The sequence below is a fragment of the Theobroma cacao genome, chromosome 5, assembly GCF_000208745.1.
Source record: "Theobroma cacao cultivar B97-61/B2 chromosome 5, Criollo_cocoa_genome_V2, whole genome shotgun sequence".
Classification (NCBI taxonomy): domain Eukaryota; kingdom Viridiplantae; phylum Streptophyta; class Magnoliopsida; order Malvales; family Malvaceae; genus Theobroma; species Theobroma cacao.
Window position 1 is genome coordinate 34,943,528 of NC_030854.1, and position 15,178 is coordinate 34,958,705.

The 15,178-nt window shown below is 33.4% G+C and overlaps 2 protein-coding genes across 4 annotated transcripts; both read left to right on the top strand.

Moving 5' to 3' along the window:
• On the top strand, positions 4,184–5,579 carry LOC108662030. Its single transcript, XM_018121063.1, has 4 exons — positions 4,184–4,240; positions 4,458–4,628; positions 4,948–5,251; positions 5,513–5,579. The coding sequence occupies exons 2-4, from the start codon at positions 4,559–4,561 to the stop codon at positions 5,577–5,579; spliced, it is 441 nt and encodes a 146-aa protein (XP_017976552.1). The 5' UTR covers positions 4,184–4,240; positions 4,458–4,558.
• LOC18599914 lies at positions 6,505–14,891 on the top strand. Of its 3 annotated transcripts, none has more exons than XM_018121244.1 (3): positions 6,505–6,576; positions 7,341–7,402; positions 14,348–14,891. In XM_018121244.1, the coding sequence occupies exons 1-3, from the start codon at positions 6,512–6,514 to the stop codon at positions 14,647–14,649; spliced, it is 429 nt and encodes a 142-aa protein (XP_017976733.1). In that variant the 5' UTR covers positions 6,505–6,511; the 3' UTR covers positions 14,650–14,891. The 3 variants fall into 3 exon arrangements, with proteins under 3 accessions (XP_017976733.1, XP_017976734.1, XP_017976735.1); XM_018121245.1 differs by lacking the exon at positions 14,348–14,891 and adding an exon at positions 8,228–8,667; XM_018121246.1 differs by lacking the exon at positions 14,348–14,891 and adding an exon at positions 8,234–8,667.

Below are 15,178 nucleotides of genomic sequence, written 5' to 3' on the forward strand. Positions count from 1 at the left end.
CTTAGCTTGTTCTTTCTTTATTAAAATTTCTTCCCAAGAAGCAGATGTAACACTTGCCAAGTCTAAAGTGATATTTTTCCTGCTATTTTCTGGATTTACCTCATGGAGTTCCTTCCTCCAATGCTTCACTTCATTGACTTCAACACAGTTCTGAAGTTGCAATGGGAAGCCGGCGCTGCAGGCATTCAACTTACAAATGAAATTAAGTTGACAATGGTTAATGTTGACATCTTCTAGACTTCTATATACGTATTTATTGGAGTAGTTTACATAGGAAGCTTCTCTATTTAACACATGGCATTTATGTCAGCTAGCAAATAGCTTTGTATATTTACAAAAAAAATGAAAATCGAAAAGGACTGTTGATGAGTCTTTCATACCTCCTATTTGAATTCAATTCTTCAATTCAAGCTTAATTAAGATACTCGCTTTAACGTGGTGGTTTCTTGATGAAAACATTTTATCTCCCAAATTGTTTGAAACAGGTCAATAACACATAGCTGATTGGAATTTGTAATTGTAACAATTCAAATGAATGGTGCGATTAAGGAGCACTGAAATAACAGAAGTCTGAAGTCTCATGCAGATTCCGGACCTTGTGGCTGATCACAATCTTAGATTCATACTAAAATTTTAACTCAAAAAAACCAACAGCCATCGACAGAGGAAGCTAGACTCTCACAGAGCCATCTGGAGCAAGAGATTCAAGTAGAATTGATCCCAACATTTGTTCATTTTTCTTTGTAAATCAGAGACTTTTATCACTTGAATTTAGAACATTGAAACTGGGATTGGGGGAGGTGCGCCAGGCCCGAGCTCTAGTGCAACGCTTGGGCGACGCCCGAGAGCCCCAGCAGCAAGCTACTGTTGTGGGCCCTCCCCTTCAAAAAAATTAATTTAATATCATGTGGACCGATGGCCCACGTATCAGATATTAAACTGATAAGAACAGATACTACACTTGATCTTAGCCAAAAGGCCGAGAAAGGTATGCTTTGCTCAGACCAAGGCCGCTTCTTTTAAAGGGAGCTTCTCACCTCTTGGCACGTCGCGTTTGGTAATGTGGGATTGTGCTCGCATGAACCTGAATAGGCTACTTCTGAGGCCCTTAGTGACTTGTTACGAATCAAAGCACAACCAAAGAAATGTAGAAAATTGTGGATTAGGTGCCAGAGTAGCATCTGGGGTTACTGTCTTTGGGCGATTGTAGAGTTTGAGCGTTTTCATTTGGCATGGAAACTCCCTTGTCAATTATGAGCGCAGTCAAGAAATGATGAGGATATAGAAGAACTGTCTTTGGTGCAGATTGATAGTTGGTGCAAATTCCCATCTTAAGTAGGTGGAAGAAACAGGTGAACTATAACTACTTGGAACCTTGAACAGATTCTTTTCTTAATCATTGTTATAATTGGCTCACCATGGTTGCCTTGCATTGAACAACAATGAAGAAATAGATTGCAGGTTCGGGAGAATTCTATAGTGTTTGCATTGGAAAAACAAGGTTTGCTCGTTGCTGGGTATAAAAGAGCAGCTAAACATCTTTGACTTAATTGCCTTGCTAAAGACTATTAGTGGCAGAATGGCAATGCAGGAATCACACCAAATTCATCAAAACTGTTCACAATAACTTCAAGTGCTTCATCAAGAAAACAGCTGGGAACTTGGTATACACAGGCATTGTTTTTAGAAACCACTTTTCTTTATTAAGGTAGTTGTTAGTATTACCTCAAAGAAAAAGATATTTGATAGAATTGACCTTAAAGAAAGTAAGTAATTATATATATTTATTTGTGCTTCAGTCGATTTGGACACACTTAACTGAATCTGCAAAATATAGTTGGGGAGGGGGGGGGGGGGGGGTGCGGGCATTAACGAGTTGCCAATCCACGAGTTAAATAGCTGTATGTATTTTTGCAGTATTTCCCACATAACAGCTCTCTTCTTAGCTTTGTCTTGCTAAGCAATTTGTGAATTTATTTTGTTCTGGCATATAGGAGTGGAACTTTCTTAACAATTTTACCAATTGAAAGAAGCACAAGCAAGGGTTCATTGGAACTAGGGATAGCTAGTTTTATGTTATTAGTCTAGATATTTTGCAAATTTGATACCTTGAACTGTGATTATGCTTAAACTCTTCCTAGTTTTATCACTTTGTTGAGGGTTGTGAAATCTTGAATAGGAGCATGCTAATTTACAGGTTGGAGTCATTGAATTTCATTTATTTTTTGGCTTCAAAAACCAGAAGGTAGGCCAATCCTGCAATCATTTTCTTTTTCTTTCATGTTTTTGGGTGAATCACTTTGATTAGCAATCCTCTGGTCATTGAATTCCCTCTCTCCCTATGCTTATTGCTTGTATCAGTAGATTTTGAAATCAAACTAGTAATTTTTCACATATTATTGAATATTTCCGTTCTTTCTTAACTGTGATTATGAATTTAAAATGAGCCACTTCATTGTCATTAGCATAATTCTAAAGCTGCTGTGGGCAACCGGCTGCGATTGTAATCAACCTTTTGCCGCTTTACTACAATTAAATATAGTAACATGCCAGCTATGCTTCTTCAATTCTATAGGGCATTCAACTAGGCATCACAGCTTGGAATTTATATGGCTTTCATGGGCTATTTGATCTGATAATATTGAAATCTGTCAATATACACATGAATAAGACAGTGCAAAATTCTATTTAATCTTTGACCACATGGATTCTTATCCAATGGCATGGCATGGCATGCATATAAAAAAATCTTCTTTCTTTCTTCTTTCTGCAGCCAGGCTGAATGATAGTCACAAGAAGTTGAAACTGTAACTGGTTTTTTCACCTAATGAAACTAGTTAAATCTCTAAAACAGTTAAAACTCTGGAGGGTATCCAGTGATGGGTCTGTATCACCTACTAGTCCAATTTAAGCTAATTAATGCCTTTAGTCCTTTTGAATTTCACCTTCCCCATGTAAAAAAAACCATCTAATATCAGGAATTGTAGCAACGTTCCACGGGCAGGCAAACTTGAGCTAGAACTCAAAATAAAAAATAGTAAGACTTTGAGTCCTGATGCAGCAAAACTGCAAAGACTTAGAATATTGCCTTCATTGACAGAGCTAATCTTGAAAGTGTTCTTGGACATTCAAAGAACGGGCTGCAGGCCTACATCAAATTATCACCAGTGGGGGTGGGGGGGAGAAGAATTATCACCAGTACTCTATAGATAGAAAATTATGGATATCTCTGGTTCACATGCATAACCAATTAACCATCTTTATTTTCCACCTGGCCCAATCGGTGGTTAGGCCTTGCACTCATTCATAGCCTTATTTCTATGGTTTTTTAGATGAAAACATAAAGGACAAGGAGATCCCAATTCAACCACAAACCTTTACATTAACCACTGTTAAATTAACGGATCAAAAGTCAAGAATGAAGACCCACCTTTTCAGTTTTCCCCAAACTTGCCCCCCTGAGATGAACTTGTTATTTCCACAAGAATATTTTATTAGGAGTTCCGAGTCTCCGCCTATAAATAAACCTCCTTCCTGCAGCTTCCTCGAAACCCCCTTGCCCTCTTTCGTGGCATCTTCGTCGTCCCCTCTCTCTCTCTCTCTCTCTTTACTTTTCCTTTTTCTTTTTTATCAGAGTCTAGAAGCTGATGATTTAGACGCTAGAATCTTTCAACTTTCTTTTATACATATGGTGAGATATCTGCTATAATTTCAGTTTTACTCTCTCTTCCTTTTTTTTTTTAAATTTCATTCATTTATCAATAACCAAAAAACAAGGTTTTACAAAGATTTCAGTTTCACTCTCTCTTCCTTTTTTTTTTTAATTTCATTCATTTATCAATAACTAAAAAGAAAAAAGAAAAAGGTTTTACAAATTGAAGGTTGAAGCTTTTAAGTGTTTCAACTTTCAAGTGATAAGGCAAAGCTTTTTCTTCCACTTTTTTTGCCACTAATATTTGGGGTTGTCGCTTCTTACCGGAGGCTGTCTCCGTTTGAATGTGTGGGCAATTTCGATCAGTCCTGTAAGCCCCATCATGGTCTTTAAGCTAGGACCGATGGCAGGGCTTGGACCATAAAATGAAACTTATGTGCTGAAGCATAAAATGAAACTTATATTTTACACTTATTTTAGTCTTGAATTCAAAACCTTGTTTTTTTTTTTTTTTTCATAAAACTNAATTATTTGCTGTTGATGAAGTTAATAGTAACATTGTTAAGATTACTCCACCATTATCACAATGTATGTGTTCAATCTTTTTGAATGAGAGAAGTTTTTTTTGCTCAGTGAATATGAGAACTATAAATGTTTATTTTTCTCTATTTTTTTATGCTGTTTATTTAGTGAATCAAATAGGAACGTTTTATGCTAAGGGTTTGTGGAATTATTTGTTTTGATTTATTAATTTGGTGATAAATATGTGCTTTGTCTTATTTTTTATGATTACTGATTGCTGCAGATAGCCGGGGAAGATTGGTTGCTGGGTCATTTCAGGGTTACACAGGGCATGTGGATGGAAAGCCAAGTGAAGCTCGTTTCAATCATCCCAAAGGTGTAACCATGGATGATAAAGGAAATGTGTATGTTGCTGATACCATGAATCTTGCTATCAGAAAGATAGGAGATGCAGGTATATGCAGATAATGATGAAGGATATATTTAACTGAAAAAAATAAACTTAGAACTGAGGTTGAATTGTCTTCATAAAATTTGTTAATTGATAAAAATTCAAATAAAAGTCATCCATCTATGCAGATGTTAAACAGCGTTAAATAATGAAATGACTCTACTGTAGTGATATATCAGAACTATTGAAGCTGTGTCGATTGAAATCCTTTATTTTTGCTTTCATTATGGGGAAAAATAATGTAGCTTCATCGAAGTTGTCAGCCCCTATTGTAGATTAATTTCTAAGGGAAAAGGATGTTGAGTCTGGTAATTATTTGCAGGTGTCACAACTATTGCTGGAGGAAAATCAAATGTTGCGGGATATAGGGATGGACCCAGTGAGGATGCACAGTTCTCAAACGATTTTGATGTAGTGTATGTTCAGCCCACCTGTTCTTTGTTAGTTATTGATAGAGGAAATGCTGCCCTTCGGCAAATCTCCCTCAACCAAGACGATTGTGATTATCAGTATAGTTCTGTTTCTCCCACAGGTTGTACTCCTATCTATATGCATCACAATGTGCATAGCCTTTTTTACCTTCAATTCTTCTTGTTGCATAGTCAATTTTCTGTTACAGTACTGCCGCCCCTCCCCCCCCCCCCCCCCAAAAAAAAAAAAAAAGAAGAAGACGAAGAAGAAGAAGAATAACACATGATTAAACTTTTCCTTCTTTTGTAAATAATTGCACAAGATTAAGGGAGAAAAAGAAGAAAAAATAGATTGGAACAGACTATATATGAGCCCTTAGAAGAAGAGCAACAATATAACTAAGCCAAATTCGAATTTTCATAATTCACCAAATAAGTACTTAATTGATTTTAAACCATGTTGAAATTGTTTTATAGTGAGGGCAATTACAAAGATCATGAAATCTTTGGTTTTGCAGCCCTTTTCACTACAGACAAAACATGAATGAGTTAAGCCATATACTAATAATGGAGTTTTTTTACCTCTAACGTTTTGAAAAAATTGATTTGGTTCTTTCTTATTAAAGGAGACAACGAGAATCTAAACTTTGTCCAATAGTTAGCATATATATATATATATATATATTTCACAAAAATTATTATTCAAAATCTTATGCGAAGTTAATTTTAATGTGACATTAGAATCTAAGGATGATATGTTGTTATTGTAGTGCACTGAAAACAAAGAAAAAATATACTAATAGTATTCAGAATATGGCCATATCCTTATTTTTAATTTACAAAGTAATTTAACCTCCTTATAAGCTTAGTTCGGCTTAATTTACATTTCTTTATAAAAATATAGTAGAAGGGTTTTGTGACCTCTAAACCTCTATGGCTCTACCTTTAATGCACCAATTAAATGACATTTGAAAAATTATTTTTGCCTTCGATATATGAAAAGGTGTAGATGGTCATGTAGTTGAACATTTTCAATTGACCTTGAAATAATGTTTGTTGTGTGTGTATATGTATATATAAATTATATTTAATACTTTTTTCACTAGCAGTACTCTCCAAATAAATATACTGTGTTTAACTTAGAAAAGGTAAAAATATCAATGTTGAAAAAAATAAATTGTGAGATAATAACCTAATACTATAATGCCAAGGAATTGATAACGACCCGAGCCTAAGTTACTTTTCGAAGAAAATGAGCTAACGTCATCATACTTTCTGCCTATAAAAAGCAGAGCACATCGTTTTAATTGGAAAGCTTCTATGACGAGAGGGATTGCAAAGATCCATGCAAAATCAGGGCACGTCAAGCAAAGGGTACTTGAAAAATCCCCGTTTACTTTATAAAATTTGTTCAACTGTTGAATTCTTGTAAATTTCTCACATCTTCGTTTATTCTTTCCCCAGAAAAGATCAGATATGAAAACACTGCAATCAGAGATGGAAATGATAAGCGAGGAACAAAGAGGCAAGGCAGGGAAAAGGTTAGTCCAAGGAAAAGTGCAAAAAGACAACAACCAATGTTTACTTTGGTTCATTGCTTTATTATTATTATTCTTTTGGGTGATACCAAAACCTGTGGAGCTGTGGCCTCCTGGTCGGATAGGTCTGGGTTTTTGGTGTTTTCAACAGTTCAAAACCCGATCAGGTTAAGTTCAGTTAAAACTTTAAACAAAGATTAAACCGAAATCACCGGACTTGTCTCCCTGGAGAACTTCAATCGATCCCCGCCGGCCAAGTTGGAATCAGAAATGGATGGCGATCTTTGCCGCCAAATTTCACACTATGAATAGCAAAGCCAGGGGAATGTTCGTCGCGTCCTTACTCCCATCCCAAGCCATAGAATTTTCCATTTTCTTTCTTTTTTAATGCGATATAATACCATCTTTTTTATAAAATATAAAGCAGACATTGTCTTCAACAGTAACAATCAAGGAAGGAGTGAGATCTTCTTTTTCTTTTTTGTATTAACCCTGTTTCCCTACATTTGAGTTGATATTACATCACTGTCTTGTGAGTTGTGATTAAGTATCACCTTTGAAATCTTAATTTAAATGAATTTATGGAAAAAAATTATTAATTTCAAATGTGGGTCCTACTTAATTAATTTTTATAATAAATCACAAGAGGTTAAAGCCTAAACTATCTTATTATTATAATTATTTTTCTCAAATCAATTGAAGAAAATAAAAAAGACATGTGCTTTTCTACATTGATTTGCATTTCTATAACTCCAATCTGCTTTCAGGTCATATGGGAATCAAGGCAGGAAGAACTTTCCATTTTCGAGCAGGGAAACCAGCAGTCTCGGTAAGATTAATTTCTTCGTCCAACATCCTAAAAAATTATTGATATTTTCTACAAGGATTACTTGTTTCTATATATACTCCATAATCATCCTTAATTTAATAAATATCTCTTGAGTTTTTAATTAATTGTAAAAGAGGACTTTCGTTAAGGAACAAACAGCAGGTCACATCCTTGAGGGGGAAAATAGCGTGGTCTTGAGGCCCAAAATAATTTTGATGTCTTTTGTCTTCTCTCAAAGAATGACTACTAAACTTCCAGTTTTGTTGATACTTTATTTATAGTTAAATATAAATATTTATATTTGTGGTACCTAAACTGCCTACTAAACATGGGCAATGGAGGATGTGTATCTCAAAAGAATTTTTTTATCCTTTTTTAAGTTGAAAGTTTATTTTGAGTAAAATATACTTACTTTTAACTTTTAGTCATAATTTCATATAAATTTATTAATTTTAGAATTCTAAAAAAAATCTTTTACAAGATATATAAATTCAACAGTTAATTAATAATTAACATTTCCATTTGTTTGATGATGTGATAATATTACTTTTTATTAATTTTAAAAATATAATTATATAAAATTTTTAAAATAAATATTTCAATAAAATATCAGATCTGATGAGTGTTTATTTCAAAAATAATGGAATTATGTGAAATTATAATTAGAAGTTAAAAAAGTGAGAATATTTTACCTTTTTATTTTAGAAATAGAAAACTCAATAAAGTAATTATTTAATTTTAATTATTCCTTAGCTAAAATTCTTTACTGAAGCAAATATGTTATGTCTCACTCAAATTTTTAATTGTCGGTCGTCTGCAAACAAGTTAAAGGGGAGAGCCCCAGAGTTGTTCGAAAGAAGCTGCGCCTCCAATCCAGGCTCCTGCAGGCTAAGGTGATGGAAGCCGACTTGGCAAAGTTGGAAGTGCAGATGAGGGACTCGGCTGAGACACTAATGGCAGCAAGAGAAGCAGCTGATCTGACCGAGTCAGAATTCGCACTGCTCATCAGGAGAAGAAATGGGCTGATGGATAACCTAATGAGGAGAAAGAATAAGTTTTTGAAAATGAAGGGAATTGAAGCTTTCCTGATGCTTAAGCTTGGTTTCCTTTGAATGGGAGAATAAGTGAATTAACCTTATATTAGAACCAAATATTAGAATGTACTTCAGCTTAATGTACGGTTAATAACTGCTGAAGTACTAGAGACTTTGACTTGGGTTTTATGAAGTTTATGTTTGCTTTTGTTTCTGTAATAAACCAATTAAAAGCGCCATTTTTAAACTCTTGTCCGAAACAACAATAAACCAATAACATAACCCAAAGCCCATACAGAAGCACGCCACAATTACAACAATTAACTGCAAAATTCCTACAAGTTGGAGCCATTGAAAACCTTACTTTTATCTTTTTCTTTTCTTCAAAGTTGGATTTTATTACTGGACTAAACATTGGCATGCCATAACAAGTCTTTAACCATATTGGTAAAAGACTCCTCTTGGCATAAAGGACTAGCTTTTGAGGAAACTTAAGCTTGCACATTTACAAAAGGGTCAGCTGTTCAAAAAGGTATTCGGCAGCACAACAAAGAGGTAAATATCCCCTGTACAAAAGAAAGATCGGCTAACACTATCTCTAGACTAATTAAACTTAATTCCTACATAATTCTACATGAACACAAAAGGGTTGACCTCCAAGACAGCTGGTCCCATCATAACAAGAAGTTCTCATGCTTACAAAATCGTATTCAGGCCAACATCTGGAAGACCAGTCCTGACCTCCTCTGGTCAGCCACTATCCAAGGAGAGTCCCACTGCTTCAGCCTGTGAGCAGTAAAAAACCTGCAATCCAGTCCACCTTACGATGCAAAGCCACTAGCCACCTAACCCAACGACCACAACCTAGACAAACCTACCAAACCGTACCAAACCGTACCAAACATAAGCAGTCATCCTAAAAAACAGCCTTGGCACTCCTCTATTTGGCCTTAGCCTCACCTCCACCCCCATGAAGCTCTCCCCAAGGTACCTCACTGTCACCCTCCCCACCACCCCCGCCTACTTAAACACCCTCCTCCCCGCCATAGCTCAACCCACCATCCACAAAGTCAAAACAGATCAAAAGGAGACCATGCACCTGGACCAAACCCACTCCTGCTCTCCTTTGCAACCAGCAGCCACCTTAAGACACCAAAGAACACTCATGTCTGAACAAACAATCAACAGAAGCAACAAAAAAAGCAACCCACACAGGCAACAGAATATCAGCCCACGAAGATCATTACACACCAAGGCAAAACTCAATGTCTATACAACACAAACCACAAAGGCAACAAACAAGCAAACCACCAAAAAAAAAAAAAAAAAAAAAAAAAAAAAACAAATAGGGAGTAGCNCTGTTGATGGTGGTGGTTGTTTTTTTTTTTTTCTCTCTCTTTTTCCTTACTTTTATCTAATGTAATGTAATTGATTGTTGGATTCTCTTTCTACACCAAAAAAATCAAAATTCCATATATAGTTGGATTCACTTTGCTACTTGAATTTTATTTTTACTTTTAGATGAAAACCCTAAGTTAACTTAATTCTGAACTTTACAATCAAAGAATCAAAAGTCAAGAGTCAAGACCGACCTTTTCAGTTTTCACCAAAACAAAATTCCAGACTCAGGCCCCACACGCACCTCCTCGCTTATCGATAACTCTGGTAGCCTCCTCGAGGCCCCTGCTCCCTCCTTCTTGGCAGTTTCCACTTTTTTACTTTTTATCATTATTTTTCCATGTACATGTGAAAAGAAATGAGGACGATTATTATAGAAATATAATATAACAATTTGCTCTTTTTTTTTCACATTCAATAATTACAACTATACAACTATACAACGAATCATAATTTTTAGATAAAATAAAACAATAATCTAATTTGATAGCGGCAATAAGATGGTACTTAAGTACTCTTACAAAAAAAAATTGATTAGGTTAATTAGCAAATATAATTCACACTCGAATATTTAATTTATTAATTGGTGTAAGATTTTCCTACTTAAAAAGTAGAGATTGAATCTCATTCTCTCAAGTTCAAAAAAAAATTAACAAGTATAATTCATAAAAATTATCATTTAAAATCTGTTGAGAAGTTAATTTCAATAATATTAGATTCTAATGATAATATATAGTTATTGTAATGCGAACAAAAAGATCTACTACGGTTTTCAGAAAGTGGCCATGTCCTTTATTTTTAATCTACATTTAAAGTAATTCACACTCCTTCTTATAAGCTTAATTAGGCTGATTTCCCTTTTTTTATAGATGTAAAAGTATAGTAAAACGATTTTGTGACCTCTAAATCTCTATTCCTACCTTCAATGCACGAATTAAATGACATTTGAAAAATTATTCTAGCCCGAAAAAGTGTGGATGGTCATGTAGTTGAACATTTTCAGTTGATCTTGAAATAATGTTTATTGTGAGTATATATAACTTTATTTAATTATATTTTTAGTATTAGTTTCCAAATAATCATTATTGTGTTTAAGTTAAAAATAAAAAGAGGTAAAAATACCTATATTGAAAAAAAAAAACTAATAAGATAGCCCTAACATAGTATCACTTACTAGCCGCAAATGGATGACTTAAAAGTCTGATTACTGACTTGCCGAAAGTAAATTCAAGTCTCAGCAGCACAGAAGCTTCGATATGACATATTCATGCGAGACAAATCCCATCTTCACGTTAAAAAAAAAAAAAAACCCCGCGTTCGTTATAAAATTTGTTGAATTCCATTTCCTATACAAATGAATTCTTTGTAAGTTTTACACATCTCTGTTCATTCTTTCCCCAGAAAAGAGAAGATATGAAAACGCTGAAAAGAGGCAAGCCACGGAAAAGGTTAGTCTGGGAAAAACTGCAAAAACAGAGTTAGCCATATTTACTTTGTTTTTTTTTCTTTTTGGTTCTTTTGGGTCATGCCAAACCAAAACATGTGGAGCTGTGGCCTCACTGTGAAATCCAGATAGGAGAGTTTTGGGTTTTTGGTGTTTTAAACCGAAATCTCCGGACTTGTCTCCCTAGAGAACTTTGATCGATCCCCGCCGGCCGAGTGGAATCAGAAATGGACGGTCATCTTCGCCGCCAAATTCCACAAAGCCAGAGGAATGCTCCTCGTGTCCCTACTCCCATCCCAAGCCATTAAATTTTCCTTTTTATTTTTTTAATGCAAAATATTTTTTTTTATAAACTATAAACGAGTCATTGTCTCAACAGCAAGGAATTAACGAATAAGGAATGAGTGAGATCTCTACGTGCTAAGTTTAAGCATCCCATTCCACCCGTTAGTTTGATCCAATCTTCTTATATTTGCTGTTCTATTTCATTTGCTTCATGAAATTAATAAGTATATTATATATTTTGAATTTCTTTTTATTCGTGATTCTAATTTACATAATAAGAAGTAATCTTTTCGGTCTATTAATTTCACTTCTTAATTTAAAGTTTGAACTAAAATCTCAAATTTTAAATTTAAATTTTAACCATAAGATATTCTATTGAAGATATCTTAAGGATTAATATATAATATCATGATATTCATCTCTTTAATTTCTTTAAATATTGTATTTTGTATGGTACTGTTAAAATACTATTATTTGTATTGGGTTGTTACACTCGAGCAAATTTTTGAACTATTTGTCGATGTTAATATATTTTAAATATTCTTAAATCATTTATTAATTAATTAAAGTTTAATTATTTGTACTTCTAAAAAAAAGTTCAATTATTTATGTTTTTAGTTTTATATTTAAAAAATTTTGCTGAAAATATATTCAAATACAAATACTACATACAACGTATATGATCACTACTTTTCTTTTGCAGGGATATGATCACTAATTAATCTATATTAAAAGTGATTACAAATTCGGATTATTTCAATTGAAGTGTCATTCAATTGGGCCCATTATAGGTTTTTTTTTTTTTAGTTTTTATAGGATGGCCTCTTTAAGATTGTGAGTTTTTAAAACTATTTTTATCTTTTCAATATCAATTTTTCCTTTGTCTTAAGGGCAGTTTCCGATTTTTAATATATTTATATGTTATTTTGGTCTTTTTAATTACCGAGCTTCTACATTTTTTCCTGCCTCGGTCTCTCTACCCTCTCACATTTTTTTCTTGATTTCATCTTCTTCTGCTCTTTTTCCATTGCATTTTTTTATTTTGTTTTGTTTTGTTTTTTTCGGTGTTTGTTGTTGCTCTTTGATTTGTTGAGGTGTTGTTTTTTTATTTCTTTACTTTTTTGTATTTTTTTTCTTTTTTCTTGTCCTTTGGTGTGGTGTTGTTATTGATTTTTTAAATTTTAACTTTAGCTTTTGCTTCGTAGGTTAGTTTGGTTGGTTATTTGTTTTGATTTAGTTGTTTACTCAATGTTTCAGATTTGATTTAGTTTGGTTTATTTTTTTGCTTTATTGATTTACTTTAGTTGTATATATAAAGAATTATTGTTCCTTGATTAAAAAAATCGACACCCACTAAAAGCAGGGCACCACTCTAGCAACTAGTAACCAATGAGTTGAATATCTTAATTTAAATTGAATTCTAAAAGAAATCTTAATTTAAATGGAAAAGGAATTGTTAGTTTACAACACGGATCATACTTAATTAATTTTTACAAAAAATCACAAGCAATTACAGCATAAACTACCTATTTTTATGATTATTTTTCTTAAATTAATTGAAGAAAATAAAAACGTGTATTTTTTCTACATTGATTGCATTTCTATGACTCCAATCTGCTTTCAGGTCATACGGGAACCATGGCAGGAAGAACTCTTCATTTTCAAGCACGGAAACCGGCAGTCTCGGTAAGACTAATTTCTTCCTCAAACACCTTAAGAAATTGATGATATTGGGGATTAAATTCCTAGATTTGATATGGTTCAACTTTGTGATGAACATTTTAAATTTTATATTGTTTTGAAACTTTTTAAATTATTTAAAATTTTTAAATAAATTTTTATTCTTTTCTAACTTACAATTAAACTCATTTACTTTAATTTTTAGTTAAATAAATTCTTATAATTAACAAATTTATCATTTTTTTATCTACGTGACACGAATGTAGTATTGAGATAGATGAATATATCATATGACTATATCATCATAGTGCATCAATATGTTACGTAATCATCCACTATAACATGTCAGTATGTCACACCAGTATCATGTGATATAAAATTGTATGTAGTATTTCGACTAAAGACATTTAGTCAATGATTAATTATAAAAGCTCATTTAACTTAAAATAAAAATATAAAAAAGTGATTAAACATAATAAAAACATAAATACTAATTTAAATTTTTGTGAATTGTTTAAGAATTTTTATAAATATTATACATTTGTAATTTTATAAATAACATTTCCAATTTTATCTTTAATTTTCAAAAAGTCAAATTACAAACTTCTAAATAATATATATACTCCGTAATGCCCCTTAATTAAATAAATATCTCTTTGAGTTTTTAATTAATCGTAAAAGATAACTTTGATAAGGAACAAACAGCAGGTCACATCCTTGAGGGGGAAAATAGCATGGTCTTGGTGCCGAGAATAATTTTGATGTCTTTGTCTTCTCTCAAGAATGACTAATAAATTTTGAGTTTTGTGGATACTTTATTTATAGTTAAAAATTAATATTAATTTTTGGGGTACTAGGCTACCTACTAAACATGGTCAATCGATGCTGTATATCTCCTATTTGTATTTTTTTGGCTCAGCAAGACAAAGGCCTGCTTCTTTTTATTTTGGTAACAAAAAACCCAATAAAGTAGTAATTGTTCAGTGTTTAACAATTTATCATACAAATCCATCAAGTTTATACAAATTTTTTGTTTAAATATTCGTTAACACTATTCTTTACTGAAGCAATTATTTCTTCTGTCTAACTCAAATTTATTTGCAGGCCGCTGCAAACAAATTAACGGGAGCAGCCCCAAAGTCGTTGGAAAGAAGCTGTGCCTCCAATCCAGGCCGCAGCAGGTTAAGCTGACGAAAACCGATTTGGTAAAGCTGAAAGTGCAAATGAGGGACTCGGCTGAGTCGCTAATGGCAGCACAAAAAGCAGCTAATCTGACCGAGGCAGAATTTGCGCAGATGATTATGAGAAGGAATGAGGTGATGGATATCCTGCTTACGGGAATGAATGAGCTTCTGAAAATGAAGGAAATTGAAGCTTTTCTGATGCTCAAGCTGGGTCTCCTTTGAATCGGAGAATAAGTGAATGACCTTATTTGGAATGCAGTTAATAAGTGCCGCAGTGCTAGAGGCTTGAGAGTTGGGTTGTATGAAGTTTATGTTTGCTTTGTTGCAGTATATGGACCATGGGACCGCGTGTGCTTTGTTTCAATTTTAAAACTTAAACGAGCTTTGACTAATATGTACAGGGACTCGAAGCTCCAAACCTAGAATTTTTATGCCATCTAAAAGTCTTTGGTTAATATGTTCAATATCTGGGGTGACATATTTGGTTAACGTGTGTGATGTGTCACTTGTACATTTTAAGTACTATCATGTGCTCCATGGCTTCAAGCCTGGTTTTGTTATGTTCACGTCCTCTTTTGTTAGGAGCAAAAATGCTGGTCCCACAACTTTTATTGCCAACGGGTAAAAGCGTCACTTTTTATTTTTATTTTTTTAAAAAAGCAAGCATCACTTGCTCTTAGTCAAAATAAGAGGCTTGGAAATAACTTCTCAAATTTATAAATTAAGAGTAGCTCGGTATGATCCTCTACCC